Source organism: Gasterosteus aculeatus, chromosome 13 (assembly GCF_964276395.1).
Source record: "Gasterosteus aculeatus chromosome 13, fGasAcu3.hap1.1, whole genome shotgun sequence".
NCBI lineage: Eukaryota > Metazoa > Chordata > Actinopteri > Perciformes > Gasterosteidae > Gasterosteus > Gasterosteus aculeatus.
Window position 1 is genome coordinate 10514192 of NC_135701.1, and position 25836 is coordinate 10540027.

Below are 25836 nucleotides of genomic sequence, written 5' to 3' on the forward strand. Positions count from 1 at the left end.
ATGACACTTTTTTTTCTAAACTAAAATACAATAAAGAAATACAATTACGCTTTCACGAAAAAATAACCAACTCAAACAAATGCAATTTATTATTGAGATGAGGATTATTCTAAAAAAAAAATAATAGAACATGGAGTGTTTGTCAAGGAAAAGAGAGGATTCTTAATCAAGTTTAAGGCTGCGTTGGAGAAAACCACAACATAACTAACCTATCCAACATTTTAAAGTCAACTACACAGGAATACGTTTGCTAATCAAGCATTACTCACCCAAATACATTTTTGACTGACACTTGATTTAACATTTATTCACTTTCCACTGTTTAAAAACACACGTGGCAACATTTTACTGTCAGTAAATGTTACTGGTAAATAATCTCAATCTTGCAATGACTAAATATCCTTCCCTCAGAAATCTAAATGTCAATTCCATACAATACTAACAACTAAATATAATTAGCAAATACTACTAATGCCTGATATTCATACATAATTCTATGCTCTCCTAATAGGATTTAATAAAGCCGGGCCATGGTGTTAAACATGAATAAAGAGTATTTCAAAAGGGCTCCTGCCAGCAGAGGTGAGTCAACAAATGAGTGGAATGTTAAATGGGTCAGTAAGTGACAAATGCATAGGCAACACTGTGAATGCATACAAGTAAAAATCATAACCCTGTCAACATTTGTGTTTAATTATGATACACTTTAAAATAAAATAAATTAAAAAATATTTCTGTAAAATTATATACATCTCATCACAACACCTGCCAGCGCACGTTTCAATACTAGTCAAGAGCCTCAGCACTGTTTTGATACCACAAAAGAACAAACAAAAAAAATACAGTATGTTGTCATTTGGTTGTACTTCTGTAAGGCACTCAGTGCAACAAAACGTCAAACAAAGGCCATGTGACTGAAAGGTGGTCCACCACCCATATGAGCCAGATCTGCCAGGAAATACCATAATATCATTTATTTATTTTTAAAAAGGTGATTGATTAGCAAATCCCATGAAAAAGACCAAAACATACATTTGGGAATAGATTCATCCTAACAAGTCTCGGTAGAGTCTTTTACTTAAATATTTCAAGTTTGGCATATTTGGTCTTCCATACCATCGACATAAACAAATGTGAAAACTGAAAGTTTAATGGATGTGGGCTTCTCTCCCAATTGGAACCCTCGAATTTTAACCTGCAGCGATAAAAGTAAATTAATGCAAACTGCGCCTCGTATAAAGTAGTGTGCGTTACATACATGTGTAATAAGCACGCATTTCTCAACAGTACAATCTAACGTCTGCATTTGTTCCCCTGTTGGGAGGGCATTGCGTTTTAACCAGTCTATATAACTTCTTTACATAACAGATTTAAAAAAAGATTACAAGAAAAATCATAATCTCCTGATGACGTCTCTACAATGTGTCCTCATAAGCATGTCCTTTTTGGCTCGGTTTACCGCCTAACACTATGATCAGAGAGTCCCTTCACAGTAAGCCATATTGCTCGAAGCTGGAGGGCAAGAGGGAGAAAGAAAAGGGGCAAAACTTCACTCCAGTCCCACTGTAGAATTTATTCTGAAACTCCACCCTGAGGAAGTAAAAAGCAGCCGCTATGAATACAAACACATTGAGATAATGACAAAAGTACTTTTGAGGTGGTTATCATCTTACCAGTGCAGCCGGAGTGCATGAAGGAATGCGGACAGACCTTCCATTACCAGGAGGATGGAAACAGTAAGAACGGCAAACAGGCCAAACACAGGCACCAGGAATAAAATCCCGAGACTGGTGTCCATTCGAAGCCCCACTCGCATCACCATGGTCCACAGCACCTCAGATAGCTCTGTGGAAGCACAGAAGAGAGCATGTGCTTCATTCCTTTAGTATGTGCCGGTTATAGGTGTGAAGGAGGAACAGACTACTCGTTTGTTGTACCGCCAACCAGCGTACTTACGGGCGTGTGCCAGGCTCAGAGCCCACAGCCTTAAGTAGGAGGCTGTGTTGGAGACGCAGCCCAGGCAATACTCTATCGTGTGGATGGCCTGGTGCAGGAACTCATCTGCAAAGTCAAACTGTCACAGCAGAAAAACTACACTCAGAACCACAGTTGGAAACCGGTTAGAGGCAACGGTGGTCGCTGGAAGCGTAACACGAGCGGGAAACTGTGTTTTGCCGCGCTGACCTCATCTGTCTGGCGCTCTCCGCTGCTGGAGAGATCGCTGTGACTGCTGCCCTCCTCCATGTCATGATCCCTCATCAGGTAGAGCTCCTCCTCACTGTTGCGCCGCACACGCTCGTATCCCTGAGAACACACGGACAAGAACTACTCACATGTGCGTATCTCACGGTCACAGTCAAATATTTTGATCTGGGTCTAGAATTTTGAATCCGCCAAACAGCACCTAGACAGAGTGTAACGAGTCGTCAGCTCTGTACGGTGTCAGGCAGCAGGCAGATAAAAATCCTCACCCGGTACAATCCTGGGCGGTGGCCTCCGTTGTGAAGCCAATAAAGGTAGACGGGTTTCCCCAGGAGTAAGACAGGCACGGAGAGAACCGCAACGACAACCAGGAACACCTGCAGCCCAATCTGGAGGAATCAGGACAACATGGCATGAAAACTCCATTTCCTTTAATCGGTCTTAACACAAAAATTGAATTAGCTTCCTTCAACTGTGCCATGCAGGTGCCTCCGTGAACGTTGGCCTTTGCGTTTAACCTACTTTAAGCATTGTTAGAAGCGCTTATGGATAACATTGAGTTCAGTGTCTGACTCCGAGAGTTCTGCATGCAGACCGGATGAGCCGGGGATCAAACCTCCAACCGGATCGACCGCTCTACGCATGGAGTCAAAGCGCTATATTAGCTTCTCACCTGCCCTGGAAAGAGGGGCTGCACTCCATCCCCCTGCATGAGAAACATGTTGATGAAGTGGATGAGGATGCTTGGAGCCTCTCTGGAGTCCTTAGCGGTGAAGACCAGCCACTTGTAGAATATCATGAACACCAGGTAGCCAAATAGACAGAGCAGGAACAGTAGCTCAGGGAGAAAGACCAAGTACAGGTTGTGCTTCTTCCTGAAGTGCCTGTTTTTGTTTACAAAAATAAAAGAGGGCATTAAAAACTAACATCCCATGGTAGGGGATTTATAAGATCATATATACAAGTCAGTACTTACGAGTGATTATAAGTACTGAGGATGACCCCGAAGCTCATGTGTATAACGCCCAATATCACAGACATCTTCATCTTATAGGAGTTGAGAAATGTAAGGCGGTTGGTTGCCAAGTTCCAAATCTGTGCAAAAGAAAGATGACGCAAATTATACGATTAGCAGTTAAAAAAAAAAAAAGAACAAATATATTAAATCCTAAATGAAATACAACAATCATCTCCTTGCTTTTGCGGCAGCTGAGCAGCGGTTCTTTCTCTGCTGTTCAACACTAAAGCGGGGGAGGTGTACCTTGTTGCTTAATTAATCATCTTGTCATGCTACTTATTATTATGCAATACAAACTGAATTTAGCTCACGACTGCCAGAACTGATCATCGTGACAAATGTCACATCCAAAGGTTTACATAACATGAACCCATTTTATATACCAAACTCTTCTTGAAAGGCAATAGTGATCTGTGTATATGGGGTATTCTATGACAAATGAGAACTGTCGTGAAGACTAGTCTTTAATACTCTTCACTCACCGGGTCAATTCCCAGAGGGTACGGCCCGTTGAAAACTCCTGTAACATTTGGATCCAGGGTGAGAAAACGGTTCCCACTGATATCAGCATTCCTGCCGCGGCACAAAGAGACACCAGTGTGTTGAACATTTAGGTCGACATGAAACCAATCCCCAACGGTCATCTTATCTGTAAATCTTCAAACACGTATATTAGGTTGCTCACACGATCACAAAGTACTCACTTCCACACCTGGGCCCTGAACATGGCCGTCACGTTCCACCCGGAACCAAAGATGTTAAGGGACTTTGAGAAACAGTCATTGTATATCAGGCCCGTGTAGATGGAGAACAGGCCCATCATCAAGATGATATAACGACCCTCAAAGAACGTGTTCCAGATCTGCAAGTATAAGTGCCATCACACACTGTAGCAAACACAAAAAATGAGCATTAGGCAAGCGTTTGCTGAAGAGTACTGGCTCACCTCATTCCTGGTGTTTTTGAGTTTGCGGTTGTTCTCGTAGAGCACCATCCAGAGAGCGAACAGAGCCATGATAACTCCATGGCCCAGATCCCCGAACATCACAGCAAACAGGAACGGGAAAGTGATGATTGTGAAAGGAGCTGCACAGGGGATGGAGGAGAAAGAGCATTACCGCAGGATGTACAAATTAGTAGTAGAATTAGCTAGACCCAAAAAACACAGAAAAACTGCTAATTGACAAGAGTATTACAAAACGACAATAGAAGCATATATTTGCTTCCAGGGCTGTTATGCAATACATTCATGTTAAATTCGTTCAATCTCAGGGCAAATGTTTTCACAGCGACCAGAGGATCCCACTCACCAGGGTTGACCTCTCGGTAATTGCCCACGCCATAAGCGTCCACAATGTTCTGGAAGCCAGAGGTAAACTTGTTGGTCCTTATCTGGGTGGGGGGAGTGTCGTTGGTGGGGATACGATTGACAAAAGAGGGAACGGTCGCTCCACTTTTTCTCTGAAATATTAATATCAAATCAAAATGTCAGCATGTTGCCCTGAACTTAGATATGTCATAATAAGCTGAAATAAATGTTTAGCACGGCAAGAACTACACAGACATGCAGATGAATGCAATGACTAAACAAGAAAAAAGAACCAAGACCCTTGTGGCTCAACAGTTTGGGCATGAAGCAAATCAGTAAAGAGCCGGGTCAGTCAGTAAGATAACCTTCAGTCAAACTCCGGAGGGAAAAAGAAAGGCGATGCCTCAGTCAGCACTTTGCTGTTATGACAACAACAGTCAAGTTCATGATGTAACTTCCCCGGTTATTGAAGCCAAAGTAAAGAACAGAGGGCTCCAAGGTTTTCCTCACCGATCCTTCCTCCAGGGCTCTTCTCAGCGTGGGAATATCGTTGACAGGACACCACACCTCAGCAATCAGACACTTGTTGGTGACATCAAAGCTACACAGATTCAGAATATAGTAGATGGCCTTCATCTTCTTGACCTGGACGACCCAGGTGTAGACCGATTCAGAGGCCTTCATCAAGACCTGTTTCAGGTAGTCCTCTGTCCTATGAAGAACCTACACAAAGTCAGAGATGAGCAACAGATAATCAAACAAAGAATCAAAAAGGGACAGTTTACAAACAAGGACATTTTATAAAACTATATATGATAATGAAAAAAAATACAGCTTCGTGTTTTAGAGGCATTTGAGAGCTTTGTGTGTGAATTTGAGGAGACAAACTGGGGATCGGGTACGGGCTGAAAAAAAAGTGCAGGAAGAAGAAAAAACTCGTTCAGCTCAGGTCTCATGTTGATCATGTGCTGCAGGGAGTGAGTGCCGTTATATTATTCAGTCACAGTGCATTAAAGCCACCAAAGGATGCACTCAAATAACCCAATAACTGCCAGGATTGGCTTTCAAGAATAGACAATTGGGTTTTTTGTTTAGAAAATAAATCAAGCATTCATTTGTATTGTTGAACTCTTTAACCATAAATGACTGGTTCAAATGAGGGATCATTATCAGTTGTACTGGGAAGCTTTTTTACATACATTTTCTTAATCCTTCTTCTTTAACCACGCAACCAGGGGACTAAGGGTGCTCACATTTGAAATGATCTAGCTTACATTGGAACAAGTTCGATGGCAAACACCCTTTATGAATGAAAAAGAGACTCAAACAGTAACTTTTTTTCCTGTCAGTGATTAAATTGGACCTACTGTGTGCAGGTCCTGAATTCGAGTTCGAAGTCCTTCCACGACATCATTCCTCTCCTCGTTGGTACTGGGATAGGGATACAAGTGACAGTGGTAGCTGTGGACAGAGAAAGTATGTTTATTCATCACGAGTACAACTCAAAAAAACGGGCCCAAGCCCCTTCCTGCAGTTTTGTGGAATAATTACCAGTCACAGATCTTCTTCACTTTCTGACCAATTTGGTCTCCCCAGTATGAGATCAAGAACACCACACTTCTGGTAGGCTCCCCCTGCACATACAGAAGAAGTGTTGTACTTCAATGATATGAGACTCCCTCGAAGATGCTTAATCGGGATTTCTGAAAAACAACACAACTCCTCCGACAGCGGCTTGCTCATCGATCGCAGCGCACTTCAGCCGCTCCATGTTCGCCTCTGAGGCGGATTAACTTTAGAACACAGCGCTTCCACACACACGCTTGGAGTCAACGTGCACAAGCGCATAGCCTACAAGAACAGACACTCCGCGACTGGAATTGTGTACGAGTTTGCCATACCACTTAATTGTGGTGATATTGTTACTGTCCGCTAAGTGAGGCCTGGCCAACCAAAGCACGTCAAGGCCTTCAAGTGAGCCGCTCTGCTGTTTTTGGAAAATGAAGTATGAATTCAGAAGCAGATTGTTCACACTCTGGGTTTTCTCATTGAGGCTTACTGAATTGCATTGTGCAATGACAATAAATTAACAGTGTTGTGTTCAATTGTAAGTAGAGTCAAGCACAAATCAAACAAAGTGTGCTTTGAAGAGCTCACCGTATCAGGATCTTCCAAATACTCCTCGACCTCGGCGTAGCTGAGGATGGTGTAGCCTTTACATACTCTCCAGAGCATCCGCTCAAAGGCCTCGATTTTTGTCCTCTTGATGAGACCAGAAATGAAACTGCAAGAGAATGATACGGGCATTCACGAGTAGGCTCACTTATCTGCCTCATAGTCACAACAAACTTCCATTTTACATTCAAGGTCAAATTCCAAGATAGAAAAATCAACAATAATCTTGAGAAAACACTTTTATTCAAAATGTAGCTATGATGCTTTCGAAGATATATTTCTAAACTAATATGTAATGCAATTGAATCACTAAAGAAAAAGCTTTCAGGGCCCTTTGAGGACATTAGACCCCCCCCCCGTCCCGCAATAAATTGACTTCAAATATTAAAATTGAAGTTGAAAACAGTACAAAAAATTCTATTTCCCTTTCCCGCGTGACAGAATTATAGTGCCTCCTCTAAACTGTAAAGATAAATCAAACACAAACTTATATGTACTACTGAAGGCCGGCGTGATTTGGACGCTCACCCGAGTTTGGCGCCGAGCCTCTGCATGCTGCTGTAGTCCATCAGTGTGTCTTTTTCTAAGAAGGGAAATTCCTCATACTGAACCTGTAGAGGCTCTCGCTAAAAGTAAAAAACATGAAAAATGTATTTGGTCTTTAATAACCGAGATGGAAATGTTGATGAAAAGAAAACAGCTTCATCACAGAACGACAACTACTAACCTCGGATGTCTTCTGGACGAAGCTGCGGCTGATGCGCAGCATGTGTGTGTACTCGGTCAGCTCCAACAGATTTCTCTGCAGCTTCTCTTTATTCCTGGTGACCTCCCCCAGCTCTACTTCTAGCCTCTGCAGCTGCTCCTGTGAACAAACACAGAAACACACAGTGGTAATGGGGCCTGCCATGAGAATAGTTACTATGCATTTTTTGCATGTGATTCCATATTCTACAAAGAAAACGCAGTGCACTCAAGTTGCATTGACGCAACAGCTCTTCAGCTAGATCAACATATAACTGACCATTATAGCCATGACATGCTTGGGCAAAGGAGCCACTGGGTTCACATCTCCCTCTGGCAGAGAAATGTCTGCTTTCTTCACCTCCCTCAGAAGGTATCCTGTTCAAAATAAAGAGGGCAAACTTTTAACAAACAGTTTAACATTGACATTCTCCGAATAGAAGCCGGCCTTGTAAAAGAAAAGAAGAAAAAAAAACACTGGATGTACAGCAAAGTTGGACACCGGTCTAATTAATTATATAGTTAGTTTAGCTGATTTGTCCAAAACCAGCTGACATTTCTCATGACTGCCGGGTCACTGCTCGGTGAGAATGTCAGCCATGGCTACTTGCTCATCTGCTCTGCTTCTTCGCTCTCATCACAGCTTTGTGATAATCCTGCGCAGGGAAAACGTATTTGATCTCCTGCCTTGACTACCTCAATGCAAAGACACATTACTGACAAACCGTATCAAAGATCGATGTATTCTTACCGAGGATCCTCTCCATCTCTTCACATTTTTTAATCTCATTGACATGTTTCCGCTGGAATGCGTTGACGTTGGGATTGAGCTGAAAAGGGGGTTAGGAAACATTGGCATTATTGTCATACTGTGTGAAACATGAATGTATGAGCAGGTCTAACCATCACAAATCCACTGTTGTAACATGTTACTATGGAAGCCCATTTCCGCCACCAAAAAAAAAAATCGAAATTATGATTTAAAATATGCGCATGCGCAGTCTCCGTAGAACGTTTACAGTTCGGTAAAGTTGGCAAGATATTCACAGATTCTGACTTCCTGGTTTAACAGCTGGTCAGCGAGACGTTGTTAAACACAAACGACACCTCTGTGTGACCGTAGACACCAACAAAGTCATAATTTCGATTTTCTAACTCCTTTTTTTGTTGTGGCGGAAATGGGCTTCCATAGTTTACAACCACTATGATCAATGGGATTATTTCCTTCATTAATCGATTACTTGTTGTTTGCTCTATAGAGTCTAAAAGAAATGACGAATTTAATTTTGAATAATACATATATGTACTATTCAAAAGTTAAATTCTATAGACGCTTCGACGAAAAAAAAGGTCCTGTACGATGGTTGCAAACTCTGCGATACGTTTCAAAGTGAGACATGTCTCTGTCTGAGCGAGGACTCACGTCTCTGAACTCCACCAGCCCGAGTTCTCCGAGCTCCACGATGCAGTCGTACGCGGAGCCGGACTGCAGGAACAGCTGGGCCAGACACATCTCTTCCCCTCGCAGCAGGGAGCCCATCTTGACAGCTCGGGTGTTAAAGCTCGCGCGCTACCCGCTCCCGGTGAGGTGACGGGCTAATGTTTAGCGAGCTAACTGACGACAAAGAAGCCGTTTCTGGGTAAATTGAGCGCGTCAAGGGCGATTAGTCGAAGTCCTCGTTCGGGCGTTTATTGTTTTCGCTCCGGTGACGATACAATGCCTGAGTTGCATTACGCTGACTTTAGGCAGCTAACGTTATTGATAAAGCTGAGGCTGTTCCTGTTAGCTAATGCGCTAGCTTAGCCACCGGTGAGCACTGCGGCTTTAGTTCCTGGGAGGAAAAACTTGTTTCGACCAAGTTGAATCTGAAGTTGGTGACCCAACCGACAGGTAACATTCTAAACGCAGTAACCGCGAGTCGTCTGATTTTATGAAGTATTTAGCAGATGTGCGATCCACGTCACTTCTCCAACTGTTGAATACGTTCAACTTCCACAATTCCACAGCAGTAGATGTTCTTTCGACCAATCACCGTCGCCCCGTAGAGTCTGCGCACTAGGCCTCCTCGCGTCTGTGGGCCCTCAACGCAGGCTGAAGGCGGAGGTGAACACATACAGAGCATGCGCCAACTGTTAACGTTGTCCTTGTAGTTCACATAAATACACCGACTAGTCTAATTGTTTACACTGCACTGTTGTTTTAGTACAAAATGACTTTAGTAAAATCTTTATTCCTTCGGTGTATTTTTTTTTGCAAAAAGATGTATAAATGAGGGAGAACAAGGAAACAAGAATGACATACTTATTTTTTTGGAATCTTTCTTAGAACTAATAGCACAATTCAGTTGTATTACATTTGGGGTCATTCCGATCTATTAATAGGAATGTTGATGATGTAGTGATCAGGAGTATGATGTGGGAGTGAGCACGATAAATAAGTCATAGAAAAAATATTTTTATTAAAAAATTGCACAACAGTACAATCATTTACATTTTATAAACATATCAGAAACATGTCAAAACGATATCAGTATATAGAATATTAATGTAAACAGTTGTATTTACATCTCAGTGAGATTTAAATATATCATCTTTGCCCTGAGGTTTAAGCCCATGCCTGTCTGATCTGTCTCCATGGGGTCCCAAGGATCGAGGCGGTGATGAAGAAGAAAATTAAGATGAGGCCCTTAGCCAGTGACTGAGAATATGGCTCCCCTGGGGACGATACAAGTTGAAATGTCAGAAGTGGTACTGTCAGGATCTGTTTTGTTTTTTTTAAACACAAAAAAAAGATATCTCATAGACATCTTGTAGAGACAAATTTAGCCAAAGATCAACTAGAATACACAAATAAGCAATGGATAGCTCACCTGTGTAATATTTTGTCATGGGAAAGGCAAGCTCAGGCCAACACACATTGTTTCTGTTGCAGTCGTACTCTGTAAAGTTGACCTGAAACCTGGAGTAAAGAAAATAAAACATCACACTCTAGGTTCGAATCAGCCAGGTAGCTCATGGGGAGACCCATTTGTTAACAGCTCTCTGTAGAGAGGTTCATCTTGCCTGGTTTTTGGTGGTCCTGTGCTGATGGGAATGTCAGTAAAAGTGACCGAGGAGGTGATGGGGAACAACTTGGTCTCCAATGGGTCCATACATGGAGAAGAATCCCCTCCTCCACAATCCAGGGCCCAATGGGAGAGAGTGTAGCTACAAGTGGCCAAAAAAAGATGTTTTACAAAGACTTAAAAAGGTAAAACATAAAATGATTAACAGGTGGACAATTCATTTTACACGGTGCATTTCGAAGGGTATACACACCTGACTAGCAAACTGTGGATATCCCTTTGAGCTCTGCCTTCTACCATGCCAGTGATAAGACTCAATACGTGGATATGCTGGTGGGATGGAACCCCGCTGCATGAACTTGTGGTGTCATCCATGGTTGTGCTTGAGTTCAGTGTCACAACTGGAATTTATAGGTTTGTGTAACAAGTAGTTAGAATGTAAATAAGTTATTTGTAGAATAACAAAAATAAAGTAGCATTTAACAAATGTCTCACACTAATATATATGAACTTTACAAAACCAAATCGTTGAATAAATGAATTCTTGGCTTCTACTTACAGCTTATGTTCGCCCAGTCTGTCATTATTAGCGGATCTGGATTTCCACTCTTTGCCACATAAGTGGCTGTAATCAAAGCAGCTTGGAGGGAAGTAACAGCATCCCTAAAAACGGTCAAATACCTGATATTTTACTTCAATACAAATACCTGTCAATGGATCAAACATGACCTTAGGCTGAGCCACTGACCTGAGGAGATCACACCGGGTCAGATCCTGTCGGCTGACAGGCAGCAGACATCCCGATGTTGAATTCTCCCCAAACAGAACTGGTTTACTCTCGGCAGTGGAACAAAGTCCATCACTCACTGTTAGCCACATCGTAGAAATACAAAGTAGAAATATAGATAATTCATTACTACACTAAGTGGAGTGAGTCAGTAGGCAGGTGAAGTCTGAATGGGTTTCACCTGGTTTCCAAACGTTGAGTGACGTCCTCTGCACGGAGCCTGACTTGTTGCCCAAAGTGTCGAGAGTTCCAGCAATGACAGGCCTTCCCACCTGATAACCTGTCAATCAAAGTGCAACTATTTCCTACCAAACAGATTGTTTTCCAGAACATTTCCCAGGACTAAGTCATTTTATATTGCGCTCACCTGGGTTTCCCGAGTTGGGTTCACTCATTAAGTCTCCGTTTAGAAACACAGCAGAATACCTCGTAGTCAACGCCACTGTTTGGGAGACAAACAAGCAGAAATTAGGGTAAAATATTTCAAACTTATCCAGCAACTGTGTGAAGGACAAGTGTTATGGGAACTTACCACTTGTATTGAAAGTGATTGTCCCGAGAGTGCGAGTCAGTGTAACATTCGTGAGGCCATTTCCTTTCCAGTAGAATGTGTAATCCAGCGCTAAGGTCACGTTCTCACAAACCAGCCCCTCATCTTCACAGAAAAATGAACACATTTCAATACCGAGGTCCATTTTCAGTCTTGGTGTTCTTTTAATCATATGTTATTCTCTGTACCCAAAGTGGCGACTGTGTTTGAAATAAACAGACTCATGTCGATGGCGACTTCATCAATTACATCCACTACAACATCACCTGGAAAACACGAAAAAGAGAAAATAAATTGAAGTCACGTGAATTCGACAAGTTGTAATGTTTATAGAAGCATTGCTTTAGTGTGTTCAGCATGGAATACAAACCCCCTTGCCCATCCTTCAATGTAATACTCAGATTGGTTGGTTGCGTCTGTAAGGGAAGTCCAGCTGGACAGGAGCGTAGAATAGTTACACAATTCACGTTAAAATTTTCCAGAAATGGTACAGGAGCGTTGTTTACACACTGCTCGAGACCCCTCTGTGGAAAAAAAGATATTAAAAAAACCTTAGTAGTTACAGGTTTGAAAACACGTACGATGCTAAATATAATCTGAAAAATAATTATTTAAAAACCAACATACACACAACTAACCTGTGGAATAGTGAAGTACTGGTCAGTTAATAATAAAATGGGACTTCCTTGAATATAAGCCCGAACTGGCAGTGGAGCTGACAAAACAGGGCTTTGAAAGGAGGGGCCAGGTTTGGATGTGCTACAAGTTAAAGGGCAAAAGATCAATGACAAAAACATGACACGGAAATATATAAAAAGGATCAAACAATACAAAGCCAGACAAACAGAATAGTTAATCATTTCTCACATTGTGTCCCCCTGGTAAAAGAGCCCAAGGTAAGGACTGTTTTCAGGTGGAGAATTGACACATAAAAATGGAAACCAATCTGGGGAGTTTGCGGAGGATTGCTCAGAGCACTGATAACCAGGAGCAGCAGGGACCTGTCCACCAAAGGGCCCGGGGAGACAGTGGGAAACGAACAGCTTCACCTCTTCAACGGAACAGTCCTTGATAGGGTGGAACGCAAATCCAAGGCCATCAGCGATTAATACAGAAGGAAATGCATTTTTCTAAAAAAAAAAATTTGGAAAAGCATGTAACTCTTGTGAGAAGAAAGTGAGTTAAAGATGTAAATACCTTGTCACAGCAGCAGCGTATATCACAAGCTCTGAATGTGAGGTCACAGGGACAAGAGCCCAGGGGCTGGTACACTTGGTTTGGAATGATTGTTTTATTACCTGAAAAGGACAGGAGATTAATACTGTGCTCACATGCTTAAAAGGTGCATTACTAATGGCAGAAGTTTCATTTGAATCACCAGCTCCAGCATTGGCAGGAACCAACCGGGCGTGTATCTCGGCCTGGATCAGCAGCGATGCCCGAGGCGTGCCGCCCACACAGGCCGACACCTGAAGAGTCTCCAGGACGCACAGCGGCTTTGGACAGCAGTCCGCGTCGGTCTCATTCTTACCACACAAGCGCAGATTTTTTCTCAGTCTCAGCTGAACCCAAACTGCATTCTGGGGCACCAAATGAAGCAATCATGAAATATTTGAATTTCTGTAAATATAATGGAAATGTTCAGGGTAAGGTTGGCTTTTTCTCACCTTTCCCGCCTGCTCCGTTGTGAGCACCCACTGTGTTACACCATTTCCACACGATGGAGAGCCAATAAGTCCTGGGAAAGAAAACAAACCGTAACCAACCACAAGATCTGACCAAAAAGAAGATGCACAATTACGGCGTGGTCACAACGATGCCTTCCTTCTGGTTTTTGTAAGAGACTGGAATACTCTGTCAACTTGGTATTTTACTAAATGCCTCAAAGGGCTTCCTTCTTTCCCTGGGCTTCAGCGTTACCCAGGAAGGCGGCTGAAGAAGTTCAACTTGCCAAAAGACAATGATGATGTACATGAACTCCTCATTGAGTCCATCCCGACCTCCTCCGTGGTACGTTGCGCCACTGCCAAGGATAAGGTTAAAGGTGGACTGCACTCGCTCTGCAGCTTGTGCGCCTTCGGGACCCCGAGGGGGGCAAGAAAGCCCCCCTCTCCCTCCCCAAATACGCAGTTCCTTCCAGTTGCCAAACAATTAAATGCCAAACTGTTTGAAAAAGGGGTCCCAGACCGGGCTTTACCTGTGGTGTTGGACGGAGAGACGGACCTCAGGCTCAGCACTGTGTCCGACGTGTGTCCCAGAAGAAGCGCACTGACATCGGGTCCGGTCGCAGTCAGACGTGACGGCTGGAAAACTGTAAAAAACAAAAACAAAAAAAACGGGGACATAAAAAACATTCAGAAAAACGATGTTAGTGCGCGGGACGACTCAACGAACGTTAACGCAACCTTAGCTAACCTAAGTTAGCTTTCGGCTAGTTCTTTAGCGTTAGCTAACGTTCTCTCCCGGGACATCTGAGTAAATTGTGCGCGAGACGTGTCGTTAGAAAGGTCTTACCGACAAGGTTCTGAGTGTGAGCCCAGGCAATCAAGAGCATAACACGGGAGAGCTGGCGTGGAAGGAACAGACCAAGCGTGTGAGCCATTTGGTTAAAGTCAGATCATAAAAGTGGCGGACTTGTAAACTGTTTTCGATGTCATGACAACGAAAATTTTAAACCAATCACAGCCAAGAGAATCTCTTCTTCTGGGGAAAGAAGACCGTCCACGTGCGCTTTAGCGAGCTCGCCCGGTCCGGAGTGGTAACGTTAGACACATAAAAGTACAGTCGGGATGACAAGAATTCACTTTAAACACTGAGCTCACGAGGACGCGGGTCACTGGGTCCGCGTACCACAACAGAAGGTGAGGATATGTGTTTTTGTCATCTGAGTTAACTATTTGTATGTGTAAAACCACCTCTGCCTCTAGGGGGCAGCATGCTGCCGAACCGCTATGACGACCACCGGTCTGACAGCAGCAGAATAAGGGTATCTGTCACGTGACTGGTGCGCCAACGTGCTCCCTCGTCTCTGTACAGTGAGTCCACGACAACAATGATGCCGCTTGATGACTTGTTGGCAAGTGTTCGAAGCTGCGTGATCAGCGACCACCGACCAGCCGGAGATGTCGACCTCACGCTCGGGCTCTTCTTCGATAAACTGTCAGAATCCTCCCGGTTGGTACCCCCGCAACCTCAAACATGTTTGACTCCGTCCTTTGAATGAGTTGCGATGACTGAATGACTGTGCGCGCATGAACAGGAGCAGCAGCAAACGATGCAAGGAGCGCCGTTTGGAGGAGGCGGCCCAGCTGCTGAGACGCATTTCGGATGCTCAGCTTGAGGTTTTAGAGGAGAGCCGTCTCCTGCTTCTTGTCAGGCTCCTCGTCTCCATGCAGATGCATGTGTCCAACATCTCCACAGCCTTTCGTAAGATGGATCAGGTCAGCCTCACGGTATCTCTGTTCACCGCACAGTGCTTGAAACAAGACGTAGTCTCATCCTAACTCCAGCTTTGCTTCACAGATGTTGCAACATTTGGCAAAGAGGCACCACCAGTTGGTTTTTAGAGAAACCCATCACTGCTTGCACTCCATAGTCCATACTGACCAGGTACTGAGCCCCCCACTCGACTTGTGTTGGTCATATATTTGCCTAAAGGCATTGCAGATAACGTTTACCTCTTCTTTTCAGGGGTTGTCCTTTGAGGATCTGCAGAGAGGTTGGTGCTGGCTGAAGATGAGATGTTTATAACCATGTCCCAAATGTCTTATGCCAGTTTTCATCAACGTATTTCTTTCCCTTCGTTTAAAAAAAAAAAGCCTGCGTGTTCCTGGAAGACAGCGCTGTTGGTCGCGAGGTGTGGCGGGAGTCTTTCCCGTCTTTGCTGAAGAAATTGTCCGAGTTATTCCTGGATGTGTTGCAACAAGAATCCTTGAGAGACGGGCCGCTGTGTTACATCGCTGTCAAGGTGCTTTGTGAATCAGCCCATCGCCTTCATGGTACATTTGTTGTGTGATCTTTGTTGCCGACTCGAGGACTGTCATCTCTGCAGGTGTGCCTGCAAATATTCCAGCTGTTTCCCAGTGAAGTTGCTCCACTGGTGTGGACGGAGGAACCCAGCGGCCCAACGATGCAGGAGATCCTCCAGGCTCTTATGGACATTATACTTGGAAAGGTTTGTTATTAACTCATCAGTTCAGAGTCACTTATTCAAAAGATAAGATACCAGTTCAGGTCCTAGCTTTGCTTCGTCTTTTCAGTCGGTGTGTCTTGTCTCGCAGTGCTGCAACCGGAACACGTGTCTTCTGGCAGGCACTGCTGTGGCCATGCTGATCAACACTGCATCAGACAGCAGGGCTGGAGAAGCTGCCGCCTGGAGTCTGCTCCAGGTCTCTCACTTAGGTAACCACCAATACTGCTCTGTGAGTAGCGTGAGCAAAGCCACTTTTGGCAAGAGATTGTTGTCAGAAAGGCATTTTTCAATGATAATTATTATTATTAATATTTCTCAGAGCCCTGGCTGCTGAGTGTTGGTGCTCTCCGGGTACAGTGCTGCCCCACAGGGAAGGACGGGGTGTCCCGGCTGGCTGTGACCAGGGGCCTCCTGACATGCTGTCGGCCTAGCGTGCTGCTCAGCTCACAGGCCGATGCCACACAAGTAACCGCTTGTACCACGGAAGAACCACGTTTTACTACCGCTGCGCTTGTTTTCATTACCGAATCCATTTTTTTACCATTTCAGACGTGTTTACTGCTGAAAGGATTGTTTCCTCTGGTCCATGATTTGTGTGAGGAGAAGCTGGATTGTCACTACTTTGCGTTTGAAGGTGAGTAACGTCCCGGTTCTTTATTCGCGCGCTTAAATAGCAAGATCAGCTGCTCGAATGTGACGCGTTGTTGCAGCATTAACGTGGTGGCTGAAGAAGGTTAAAGAATGTCTGGCTGACATCTTGAAGATGACGGGCGTTCGCCTTCTGGGTGACAACAGCCGCCTGCAGCAACAGCTCATTCACATTATCTGGACCAATGCAGAAAGCCCGGTGAGTACGATTCACCACATTCTACTGGTGTAAAGCCCCAAAACCTGTTTTAATACATGGCTTTGTAAACTCTAATGGACCGCTACAAGATGGATATATATAGTATAGTATGCTAAGAATCTCCTAAACTCTTTCCTAAAAAGAGGTGTTCACAAGTTCTATATGTCTGTGTTCTACAAGTGATTTCCCATCAACAAGAACTACAGTATAAGAATACTGTCCTCCATGTCACACAGTGGACCTTAGAGACACATTGCTGTCAGGATCATTCAGTGACGTCTGTCTAACTGCGTCGACAGATGGAAGGAGTGTCAGAGTTCGTGCGCGGGGCCTTTTGTCTCCTGCTGGACCTCTATGAGACGGACTGTGAGCGGTTTTGCGACACAGAGAAGACCCTTTATTTCACTCTTCTCCAGCGAATAATCAAGCTACCGTGGGAAGCCAAAGCCAAATACCATCGCCTTTGTGCCCTGCTGCCATATCTGGGTACTGACGTTGTGAGTTGTTACGGGTCATTACGGCGCTGAATAATGGGAATAATGTGGTGCCCGGACGTCTTTAACGTTTATTTCCATCCACCAGGTGCTGAGTCAATATGCCGAAATACCCAATCATCTCCTGAAGTGCTTGTCAACCAATCACCTGTCACCGTGCGGGTCCGACCTTTACAAGTGTCTCATCCAGCAGCAGCGGCGAGAGCTGAGCGAGGCCTCGCGCGCCGAGCCCGATCTGGCCGCTGAGTGGGCGAGGCGTTGGCGGCCCGTCCTCCATGAGGCGCTGACGTCCGACGTGACTCTTCTCCAGAACAACGGCGCCAGGCACCTACTGCCCTGCACCTTCCAAATCTTCCCCTCTGCGGTGCATCCGCTGTTGGCCACCCTGGACCCATTCGCGCCCGGCCACCTCCACGCCTGGGCCTGCATCGTCAGCTCCTACCGAGCCGCGACCGGAGGCTCTCCCTGGGCTCTGCAGGGTGGCTCAACCCCGGACACCCTCCAGCTGGCCCTCGGGTCTGCAGAGGACAAAGCCCGTCTGGCTGCGCTCAATCTCCTGTGCTGCAGCCCAAAGACCAGAGACACTCCGACCCCAGAGGAGATGGCGTTAATGAGGGTGTTTCTCCCTCAGAACCTGAACAGCGATTCTTCGCCTTTTCGACAACACTTTCAGGCGGGAGTGAAGAAGTTTCTGGTTCGTATTAGAGACGGTTGCTTGGCACACGTGCGAGGACAGGAAGGCAAAAAGAAAGGAGAGGCCACCCGCTCAAGGAGGGCACAGGACGTACTCGAGCAGGGAATAGGTGAGATAACTAACCGCTGCTGTTTTCTATTCACAAGAACGCACTGTTTTACTGCACGGACGGATATGGATGTGTCATGCTGCTTCCTGAAATGAGAAGTAATATCAGGAGATGGTTAACAGATTAGGCCCCCGTTCCCTACAGACTAATCATACCTTGCTTTGTTTCATCATCAAAAATGTTTTGTACATCATGTAGGTTTCATTGAATGGTTGAGTGAACTGCCGTACAGCTATCTGGCACCAGGACACAGTTATCAGAGGAAGAAGACTGCGTTGCTGTTGCTTTCTGCAGTGCTAGAGACCTGCACAGACACCTGGAGCCCGGACAAAAGGAAGGGACAACCTCCAGGTAAAGTGGAAAACCAGACATTGGAAAACGGTCCAAAAGCTTTGGCATGCATACTTCCCGTCAAATGTTACTTATTTGATCTTTGTGAAATCATTTTTGCAGTAAATATGGGGTCTCTCATTAACTCTGCCCGACAAAGAGGACAGTGGGATTTTGTCTCCAGACCAAAACAGCTGGTCCTCATCAGCTGTTTAGAAGATTCTACTAATGAGGTAGTTTTTAGATTGTTCTAACCAAAGGTCGAAGTTGAAGAATATTTTTTTAGAGGACGGAAAAGGGGTCATATTTAAATTTCTCTGCAGATTCGGGAGCTCTCAGCTGGGTTATTGCTGAGGTTTTTCCCACCCAGTTTTCCGGATGACATCGCTGCGGTGCTTTTCATGCGAACGAGGCAGCTCCTCTGCAGCCCTCGCGTGCAGGAGGCTCAGATGGGAGCACTGATGATGAAGGTCCTCCTGCAGAAGTAAGCCTTTCCTCTTAAATACTCTCATACAGCATGCACGCTTTGGATGCCAGGGTTAATCAGTCGCTCTTCTCGCAGATCACAAGACCAGCCTGAGGGCTGCAGGTTGAGCAGTGACGTCACCGTCAGCGCAGGGAGTCCCGCCAAGACCTCCTGCACGGTCAAATTCCTGGTGAAGGAGTTGGAGGAGCATTATCTGACAGCCAAGGCTGACATGATGCTTGCTGCCAGGACCAAGCCGATACATGGTGAGCCCTTTGGACCTGCGGGTCTCACATCCACCACGAATGAGGTCCAGCCCTGGACACATTGCTCAGTTCTTTCAAATTCAATCAAATCATATTCCAGGTGTCCTAAGTGCGCTCCAGAGGTGTTTGCTCGAGGCTCCCAACAGTGTCTGTGACGCACTCGACCACAGGCTGACCGTTGAGGTTCTGGTTCTGCTGGATAACTTGTCTCTGCTGCTGCTGGGTGTGCTGTACGGAGACCGCGACGCCTGTGCCTCTGGAGAGGGTAATGGAGCGACGTGCGGAATAAGGAGGGGGTTTGGGGAGAAAGTACACTCCTATTTGAGATTCACCAGGTAAAATTGCGCTCCCCTTTTCAGATGCCCCCCCTTCTTTTTGTGATATGGGAAACGCCATCAGTTCTCTCATAGCCGAAGAGTCCGGAGGAGGCCAGGAGGACGGGGAGGAGTGCGTCCTGCTTACTGAGGAGCACAACCTGGTTCTCACCTGCTGCTGGGTCTCCCTCAAGGTGAGATGCAAGATTCACATTGTGAAATGCACTGGTTGGATATCTAATCTCTGAGCGTGTTGGCTGCACGTGTACTTCTTTTTAAATGACTTGCGCTCATGTCTGCTCATCAGGAAGTAGGAATCCTTTTAGGTTCCCTGGTTGAGAAAATTCTCTCTGAATCCCAGACCAGCAAGTGCCTCCTAGCAACAGAGGATCTAAGGAGAGCATCAAAGGTGTTCAAGAATATTCTTCTCAAATGCCGTCACTGGGTACGTTTGTCAAAGCCATTTCGAAGCATTTACTTTTTAACCTCCCCCCCCCCCCCCCCCCCGGTGTTCCTTTCTGAAAGACACATTTCTCTTCACCAGGGAGCGGTGGAGGGATGTGGTGCAGGCTTCATCAAGTTCTGTGCCTCCCTGTTGAGCAGCAATGACCCAGAGCTTAGCGATATACCGGCCCACATGCTGAAACAAGTGAGCGGCCGTACCCTCTTCCTCCCCAATGAATGGAGATCCCGGACTGCTAGTTCAGATTCATTTCCTTCCTTCAAAGGGTTTGGAGGTTGTGCGTTCTCCTCGCCTGACCTCGGTGACCCGGCGGGCGGCGGGGCTGCCTATGCTCATCCTGTGCGTCGTGTCAGCTGAGGAGGCCAGTAAAAAAAGACCACTGTTATCGCTCAGCATGCAGACCTTGCTGGAGACAGCCCGAACCCCTCTACCCGAGAACTGGGACCAAACGCTGGACCTGCCACAGGTTTGTGGAACCGGCAACAATGATATCCGTCCTTAAAACTCCCAAGACAGATCTGGTCACGTAATCGCTCTTTTGGCGCACAGGTGTGTGCGGTTCACACGCTGCAGGCCCTGGTCCGTGGCTCCGGTCTGGGAGTGGCGGTCCTTCAGTTCGCTCCTGCGGTCGCCATCTTGTCGCTCACTCTGCTCCGCTCTCCCTGCTGGGCCATGAGGAACGCTGCTCTGCAACTTTACAGTGAGACACAATGACGTTCATCTTCACGCCATGAAGGAGTTGAGATTATTTAATTATTATTTGTTTTTATTAAGCATAGTTTTTCAGGTTAATCAGCAGTTCATTAATCCTCTGTTTAGACCAGATTGATACCCTTGAATCTGCTTCCAGGTTCTCTGTGCTCTCGAATGCTCGGCCAGCGGCCCGTCAGTGAGGAGGGCCGGCCCGCCCAGCACGGCATGTCCCCCCTCGGCTTCTTCTTCCACTACCCGGCGCTTCAGCCCTTCCTCCTGGGCGAGCTGAGAGGGGCAGCCGAAGACCTCCAGGGTGCAGCCAACGAGGCCAAGCTTCACCTCCAACCCTCGCTCTTCCCCGTGCTCACTCTGCTGGCACAACTTCAGCCTGGTGTCCAAGAATCAACAGAGTACTGTTTATTTCAGGTTTACTAATGCGATTCTTTACAGCAGGGGTTTCTTTTCATTATCACATCATCAGTAAAATACTATACTATACTAACAAATATACAGCAACAAAATACTGTACCCCTTTTTAATCCCTGAGCGGATTTTGCAGCATTGTATACTCAGAGCAAAGGGAAAAGAACCGGTGAACATTTAGGAATCTCCATCCTGGATATTATTTGACTCGTGAATGTCCTCTCTGACTTCTCCACCAGAACATTGTCAGAATTCCTGCCTCCTCTGCTCCGCCTCTCTGCGAGTCCTATTTACAGTGTGAGGGTGATGGCCTCCAAGGCTTTGGTTGCCATGACTCCCCCCTCAGAATACATGGACATCCTCATCAAACTGGCGGCTCAACTGCCCAGTCCACAGGAGTGCTGCTGTCACAACCGGCTCCACGGGCAGCTGCTGCAGATCAAAGCTACTTTGGAGAGAGCCCTCTGCACAGTCAGGTGAGTAGAAAGAGCTGTTCTTTCATCGGACGCTTTCATGCCTGTGAAAGGCCAGCTGTGCGCAGCCATCAGACGCTGTCTGTGTCTGATAACACCCAGTGACCCCTCGGCTGACCTGTGCGAGGTGTTGGGAAAGATGGACGCCTCCATGTGGCTGGTGACCGAAGCCCAGCGCTGCCCCCTAGTGAGGGCGGCCTACCTCGGCGTGGCAGACTCACTGAGAGGACTCTGCTGTGAGACCTACCTGGCGAAGCTCAGTCACACACTCATGCGCGACGTCCAAACACCTCAACGGGAGCTTCAGGTGAGGTACAAACGCGCTGACACGCTCACTAAAATAAGAAACGAAAGGACATTGTTGGTCTAGGCCTTAGCCCCTGGACTCTAGAGGGGGACAGTTTAACCATCTGTTGATAGCATAAATATACAGTGCATAGATGGACAGGACACATGGGGAGGGAGTGGACATGCAGTAAACACAATTACTTCAGGGGAAACTAATCTCATTCTGACCAAACGCAACGGTTTCCAGCTTTGGCAGAAAGTGGTGCATCCATGTAGGATCCTAATAAGTTTTCAGGGGCTTTTAACCACAAGGCCGCCAGGATGCCCCAGCAGATCTTGTTTTTCTAACCCCTTATTTGTCACCTCTGCAGCTCGGGTTGTCATCCTTCCATCAACAAGCCATCCAATTTCTATGTGCAGATCTAAAGTGCGCATGTCAAATCTGGGAGAACTTCTCTGCATCAAGCACTGATCTGAGGCTCTCATTGATTACGTGGGTGGTGGAGGGGCGCGGTTCCCAGCAGACCGGCTTGAAAGAGGTGATCCAGAGGGTGTTGCAGGTGAGACACAAACTGCTTCGTAAATTTCAGCGTGAAGAAAACAACCTTTTCAAAAACCAGTTGAACAGCTTTCAGTGTGACAACCGTCCTAAAGCACAAGGTGCAGTTGGGGAGGCCTTATTACAATAATCATGTTACAGAATTTAGTTGGACCACAGCATTCTGTTTCCACGCTTCAGATTTTTTGTTTTACTATAATAATGTTAAATGTAAAATGTTTTTCGCCGAGCGACAGCACTGAAATATTCCAAATATATGACTTGCAAATAGCCTCTTTCTGTACATGGGCATATTATGCAGTGATGTTGTGCACACATGTCAAGTTCTACATCTCTTTGTGTGCACCTGGCATGTAAAAGCACACTGATAATTTGACAATTAGAATTAAAAGACTTTAAGAATGCTCTTCGTCTCCAGTCAAACCTGAGGGAGGCGCTGTTGAGCGGCAGTGTGGAGTACCGCAGGACCTTCCTCGCAGCCCTGGCAGCAGTGATGGCCGGAGGCGATTGCACTTTGCCCCCGCATCCTCCTCGTTGGGCCCCACTGGAGGAGCCCGTTCGACTTGAGTGTCTAGATATGTTGCTTAGCGACGTGGAGGACCAGCGAGGGGGCCCAGAGTTTCTATCCCTAGCTCTATATGCGGCCACTCTGCTGCTTTCCCTGACGTCAGTTTCAAGGTCTTCACATGTTTTATTGTCTTTTTTTTACTGCAGTATAGAGTCAAATACTGTACTGGGACATTTTCTACCGGCAGCTCTGACTTCCTTCTTTCTTTGTGTGAATCAGTCTAAAGACATCCGTCTTCCAGCGGTGGTGTAGCATCTTGGAATGCCACCGATCCCCAGACGAGCCGGAGGTGCTCCGGATGGCGTGTGCCGAGGCTCTGTGTGTGGCTGCCGTTCATCTCGTGAGCCACGGATCTCTGCCCACCATCATGATCAGGTGGGAAAGAGGCCAAAATAGTGTCGTCAATCAAACGATCCCCTCCGATGAACAGGGATGAAAACGGATGAATCTCTGTGGTTTAGGTCGATCAACACGGGCCTTCACTTGCTGCAGGACCAAGACCAGCAGGTGAGGCTGAAAGCGGCCCGTTTCACTTCCACGCTGCACCATGTGAGAAAAGGAGAAAGCCGCAGGAGCGTCTACCTCATGCAGGTTAACCAGGCTTTGCCTCTCCTGCTGGACCTGCTGCTGGAGGAATGCTGGGACACCCCGGGCACACTGGAGGTGCTGTTGTGTCACCTTCCCCAGCCTGACCTCAGATCCGCTCTGAGAGAGGCTTCGGAGACGGGGTTTGTAACCTCACAGGATCATACGCACTTGTGCAAACGGAGCAGCTCAGCTCGATTGTTTCTGAGGTGTTATTACTGCTCCCCCACTCAAGGCGCTCCAGTCTGTACGAGCAGGACGAGGCCAACGTGTTTGCAGAGCCCTCTGTGATGTCTGCACATGTGCTGCCCTACCTGCTGCAGATGGCGGAAAGGTCCTGTGAATCCTCTGCTGTGGGACAGCGGCTGAGTGCGTGGGCAGAGGAGAGTGCTGCACAGGTTCTAGACAGCCTTGCTGTCTGCAAAGAGCTCCATCCAGGTACCACATTAGCATGATTATAACAATATCATCAATATGAATCAAGCTGTGGTATGTTCCAAATAGCCTTGTCTTACAAAGCACGTTTTGATTCCCTTCAGGTGAGGCGCTGACCCCGGCCTGGCTGGCGCTGCTCATGGACCCGCAATTCCACGGCACCCTGTGCGGTCTGTTCACCAGGGCTGCTCTTCTCCTTCGGCTCTCAAATACATCCGAGCATGTACGACACCTCTGTGATCCTTCGGCGCTGCACGCCGGCGTGCGGGAAGCCGGACGCCTGCTCAGGCTCAACGGGATCCACTTCCCCTCGGCTGTAACGGCTGCTGTGGCTGCAGAGCTGCCGCTGTGAAGGAACCAGAGAGAGACTCTTTATCTGTACACGCAGTGAGCAACGGGCGCTGAATGACACGAATGAATGTCATGTGCAGCCTAGTAGCACAACTGCTGATGCTGCAGCACACCAGCACATGACGAGCTGACCAAGTCAGAGAAGACACTCGGTGGACGTCACCCGCCACGTTCCTCATAAGCTTTTTACTCATGTTTTTTCTACAATGATTTCAATAAAAACGTCTTAATATTGTATTTTTCTTTTTTAGTTTGTTCGGCTTTAAGCTTACGAATGCAGAGGCCCAATCATAACTGGTCTGCTTTAATTACTATTCCCGTGGCCGTGCTCCTGTCCTCCGTGGGTGTTACTCGCCACATCGCAGCAGCAACAGAAGCACAACTCAAACAGATGCGATGATGTAATGCGATCATCGCGTCTGCCTCCAGAGGTGCAACTCGGTGCCCAGCAGGGGAACCTAGTGTTTGTTTTGATGCTCCATTAGAGACCTTCTGCCTGGATAAGTGTCCCATTTTCTAACCACATGGACTGCAAATGATTCACTGGATCTGGTATCGAGTCAGTCAGTTGCTCGGCAACGGATCACACACTAGAGCAGTCTTACATCACCAGATAGCTTTTGTTTGAGCTGAGCGGCTCAGTATCGAACAAACACTCACACGAATCACTTTGCTCATGTTCTGGTGGGCTGTGTTGGGTTACTTATTAAATGGACATTGCCATTTTGATTCTCACAGTGTTTTTGGAGATATGTCACTGTCTGAGATAACTGCATTCTTAGAATAATATCTAACCAGACAATTTATCAACAAACTGACTGTAAACTATTTGTTGCTGTATGTATTAAACACAGGATTGATTTTATTTTATTATTTCACCTTAATGTTTCCATTGAGGTCGCATGAAGTGTTTCTGAGCATCCAGATCAAGCCTGCATTAATGATTCATACACAAAGCTCCTGCACTGTATTCCCCCAAGGACCCATGTCATAACACACAGCTGGTGCGTAGAGCTCTCCACAAGAATATCACTTGCCTCCGAAGAAGCTACAGGCTGTTCTTGTCAAGAATGATACTTGCAGATAATGAAAGTTTAAAAAAAACTCTGACATCAACACGTTAGAACGAACATTTAATCGTCTTATCGAGACTTCTACCACTGCGGCCACTAAATGTTTTTGCCACAGACCCGGCTGAAATTCCTAACGCAAGTGTCTTGCCAACATGAGAAGACCTTGCAGAGATAAAGACGACCAGTCAAAGGTTTGGACACTCTTCCTCATTCACTTGCTTGTGCACAGTTGCTCTCCGGCACGCAGACGTCTCACATTGCGAGCGTTCAGAGCAATTCTCCTGAAGCCCGGCGAGGGTTCTTCTTCAGTTGAATTTGGAGCGGATCCGACGGTTTATTGCTGAGACTTTTTCCATAGGGTGT

The 25836-nt window shown here is 46.2% G+C and overlaps 3 protein-coding genes across 6 annotated transcripts; 1 reads left to right on the forward strand and 2 right to left on the reverse strand.

Annotated features, from left to right (window-relative positions):
- Window positions 1-71: 71 nt before the first annotated feature.
- atp6v0a2b (ATPase H+ transporting V0 subunit a2b) lies at window positions 72-9464 on the reverse strand. The gene is made up of 20 exons (XM_040195659.2): window positions 8872-9464; window positions 8200-8278; window positions 7729-7826; window positions 7432-7569; window positions 7233-7330; window positions 6687-6813; window positions 6081-6163; window positions 5897-5990; window positions 5040-5252; window positions 4531-4681; window positions 4167-4306; window positions 3925-4082; window positions 3703-3793; window positions 3179-3297; window positions 2876-3086; window positions 2472-2591; window positions 2185-2304; window positions 1957-2074; window positions 1674-1845; window positions 72-1590 (listed from the first exon to the last, which is right to left on the reverse strand). The coding sequence occupies exons 1-20, from the start codon at window positions 8986-8988 to the stop codon at window positions 1488-1490; spliced, it is 2550 nt and encodes an 849-aa protein (XP_040051593.2). The 5' UTR covers window positions 8989-9464; the 3' UTR covers window positions 72-1487.
- A 419-nt stretch (window positions 9465-9883) lies between these two features.
- Window positions 9884-14860, reverse strand: tctn2 (tectonic family member 2). Its single transcript, XM_040194776.2, has 18 exons — window positions 14365-14860; window positions 14048-14161; window positions 13518-13588; window positions 13229-13430; window positions 13048-13148; window positions 12718-12917; window positions 12489-12609; window positions 12221-12374; window positions 12039-12116; window positions 11833-11955; window positions 11668-11742; window positions 11482-11580; window positions 11262-11379; window positions 11073-11176; window positions 10767-10914; window positions 10512-10655; window positions 10319-10407; window positions 9884-10163 (listed from the first exon to the last, which is right to left on the reverse strand). Exons 1-18 carry the CDS (start codon window positions 14450-14452, stop codon window positions 10054-10056), a joined length of 2139 nt encoding a protein of 712 aa, XP_040050710.2. The 5' UTR covers window positions 14453-14860; the 3' UTR covers window positions 9884-10053.
- A 20-nt stretch (window positions 14861-14880) lies between these two features.
- Window positions 14881-24635, forward strand: LOC120830251 (tRNA (32-2'-O)-methyltransferase regulator THADA). Of its 4 annotated transcripts, none has more exons than XM_040194774.2 (31): window positions 14881-15024; window positions 15110-15290; window positions 15373-15459; window positions 15541-15568; window positions 15669-15817; window positions 15902-16024; window positions 16131-16251; window positions 16362-16507; window positions 16592-16676; window positions 16753-16889; window positions 17189-17386; window positions 17472-18186; window positions 18385-18537; window positions 18640-18749; window positions 18840-19000; window positions 19079-19248; window positions 19349-19513; window positions 19608-19756; window positions 19870-20007; window positions 20107-20211; window positions 20291-20491; window positions 20575-20725; window positions 20876-21128; window positions 21381-21617; window positions 21717-21921; window positions 22274-22462; window positions 22880-23139; window positions 23249-23404; window positions 23491-23757; window positions 23850-24052; window positions 24154-24635. In XM_040194774.2, exons 1-31 carry the CDS (start codon window positions 14903-14905, stop codon window positions 24399-24401), a joined length of 5613 nt encoding a protein of 1870 aa, XP_040050708.2. In that variant the 5' UTR covers window positions 14881-14902; the 3' UTR covers window positions 24402-24635. The 4 variants fall into 4 exon arrangements, with proteins under 4 accessions (XP_040050708.2, XP_077942800.1, XP_077942798.1 ...); XM_078086674.1 differs by having other exon boundaries at window positions 14892-15024; window positions 16110-16251; XM_078086672.1 differs by having other exon boundaries at window positions 14892-15024; window positions 16110-16251; window positions 16362-16676.
- Window positions 24636-25836: the final 1201 nt, after the last annotated feature.

Excerpts from the sequence above, each read along its gene's own strand:
- atp6v0a2b (XM_040195659.2), bottom strand. The coding sequence starts at position 8,988 with ATGGGCTCCCTGCTGCGAGGGGAAGAGATGTGTCTGGCCCAGCTGTTC. Across the intron at positions 6,164-6,686 it reads ATTTGGAAGATCCTGATACG|GGGGAGCCTACCAGAAGTGT; the intron begins GTGAGCTCTTCA and ends CTGTATGTGCAG. Across the intron at positions 3,794-3,924 it reads TTCAGGGCCCAGGTGTGGAA|GAATGCTGATATCAGTGGGA; the intron begins GTGAGTACTTTG and ends GTGCCGCGGCAG.
- tctn2 (XM_040194776.2), bottom strand. The coding sequence starts at position 14,452 with ATGGCTCACACGCTTGGTCTGTTCCTTCCACGCCAGCTCTCCCGTGTT. Across the intron at positions 13,149-13,228 it reads TCCTGCCAATGCTGGAGCTG|GTAATAAAACAATCATTCCA; the intron begins GTGATTCAAATG and ends TGTCCTTTTCAG. Across the intron at positions 10,164-10,318 it reads CATGACAAAATATTACACAG|GGGAGCCATATTCTCAGTCA; the intron begins GTGAGCTATCCA and ends TATCGTCCCCAG.
- LOC120830251 (XM_078086672.1), top strand. The coding sequence starts at position 14,903 with ATGATGCCGCTTGATGACTTGTTGGCAAGTGTTCGAAGCTGCGTGATC. Across the intron at positions 20,492-20,574 it reads AAACGCTGGACCTGCCACAG|GTGTGTGCGGTTCACACGCT; the intron begins GTTTGTGGAACC and ends TTTGGCGCACAG. Across the intron at positions 21,618-21,716 it reads AGAGCCCTCTGCACAGTCAG|TGACCCCTCGGCTGACCTGT; the intron begins GTGAGTAGAAAG and ends GATAACACCCAG.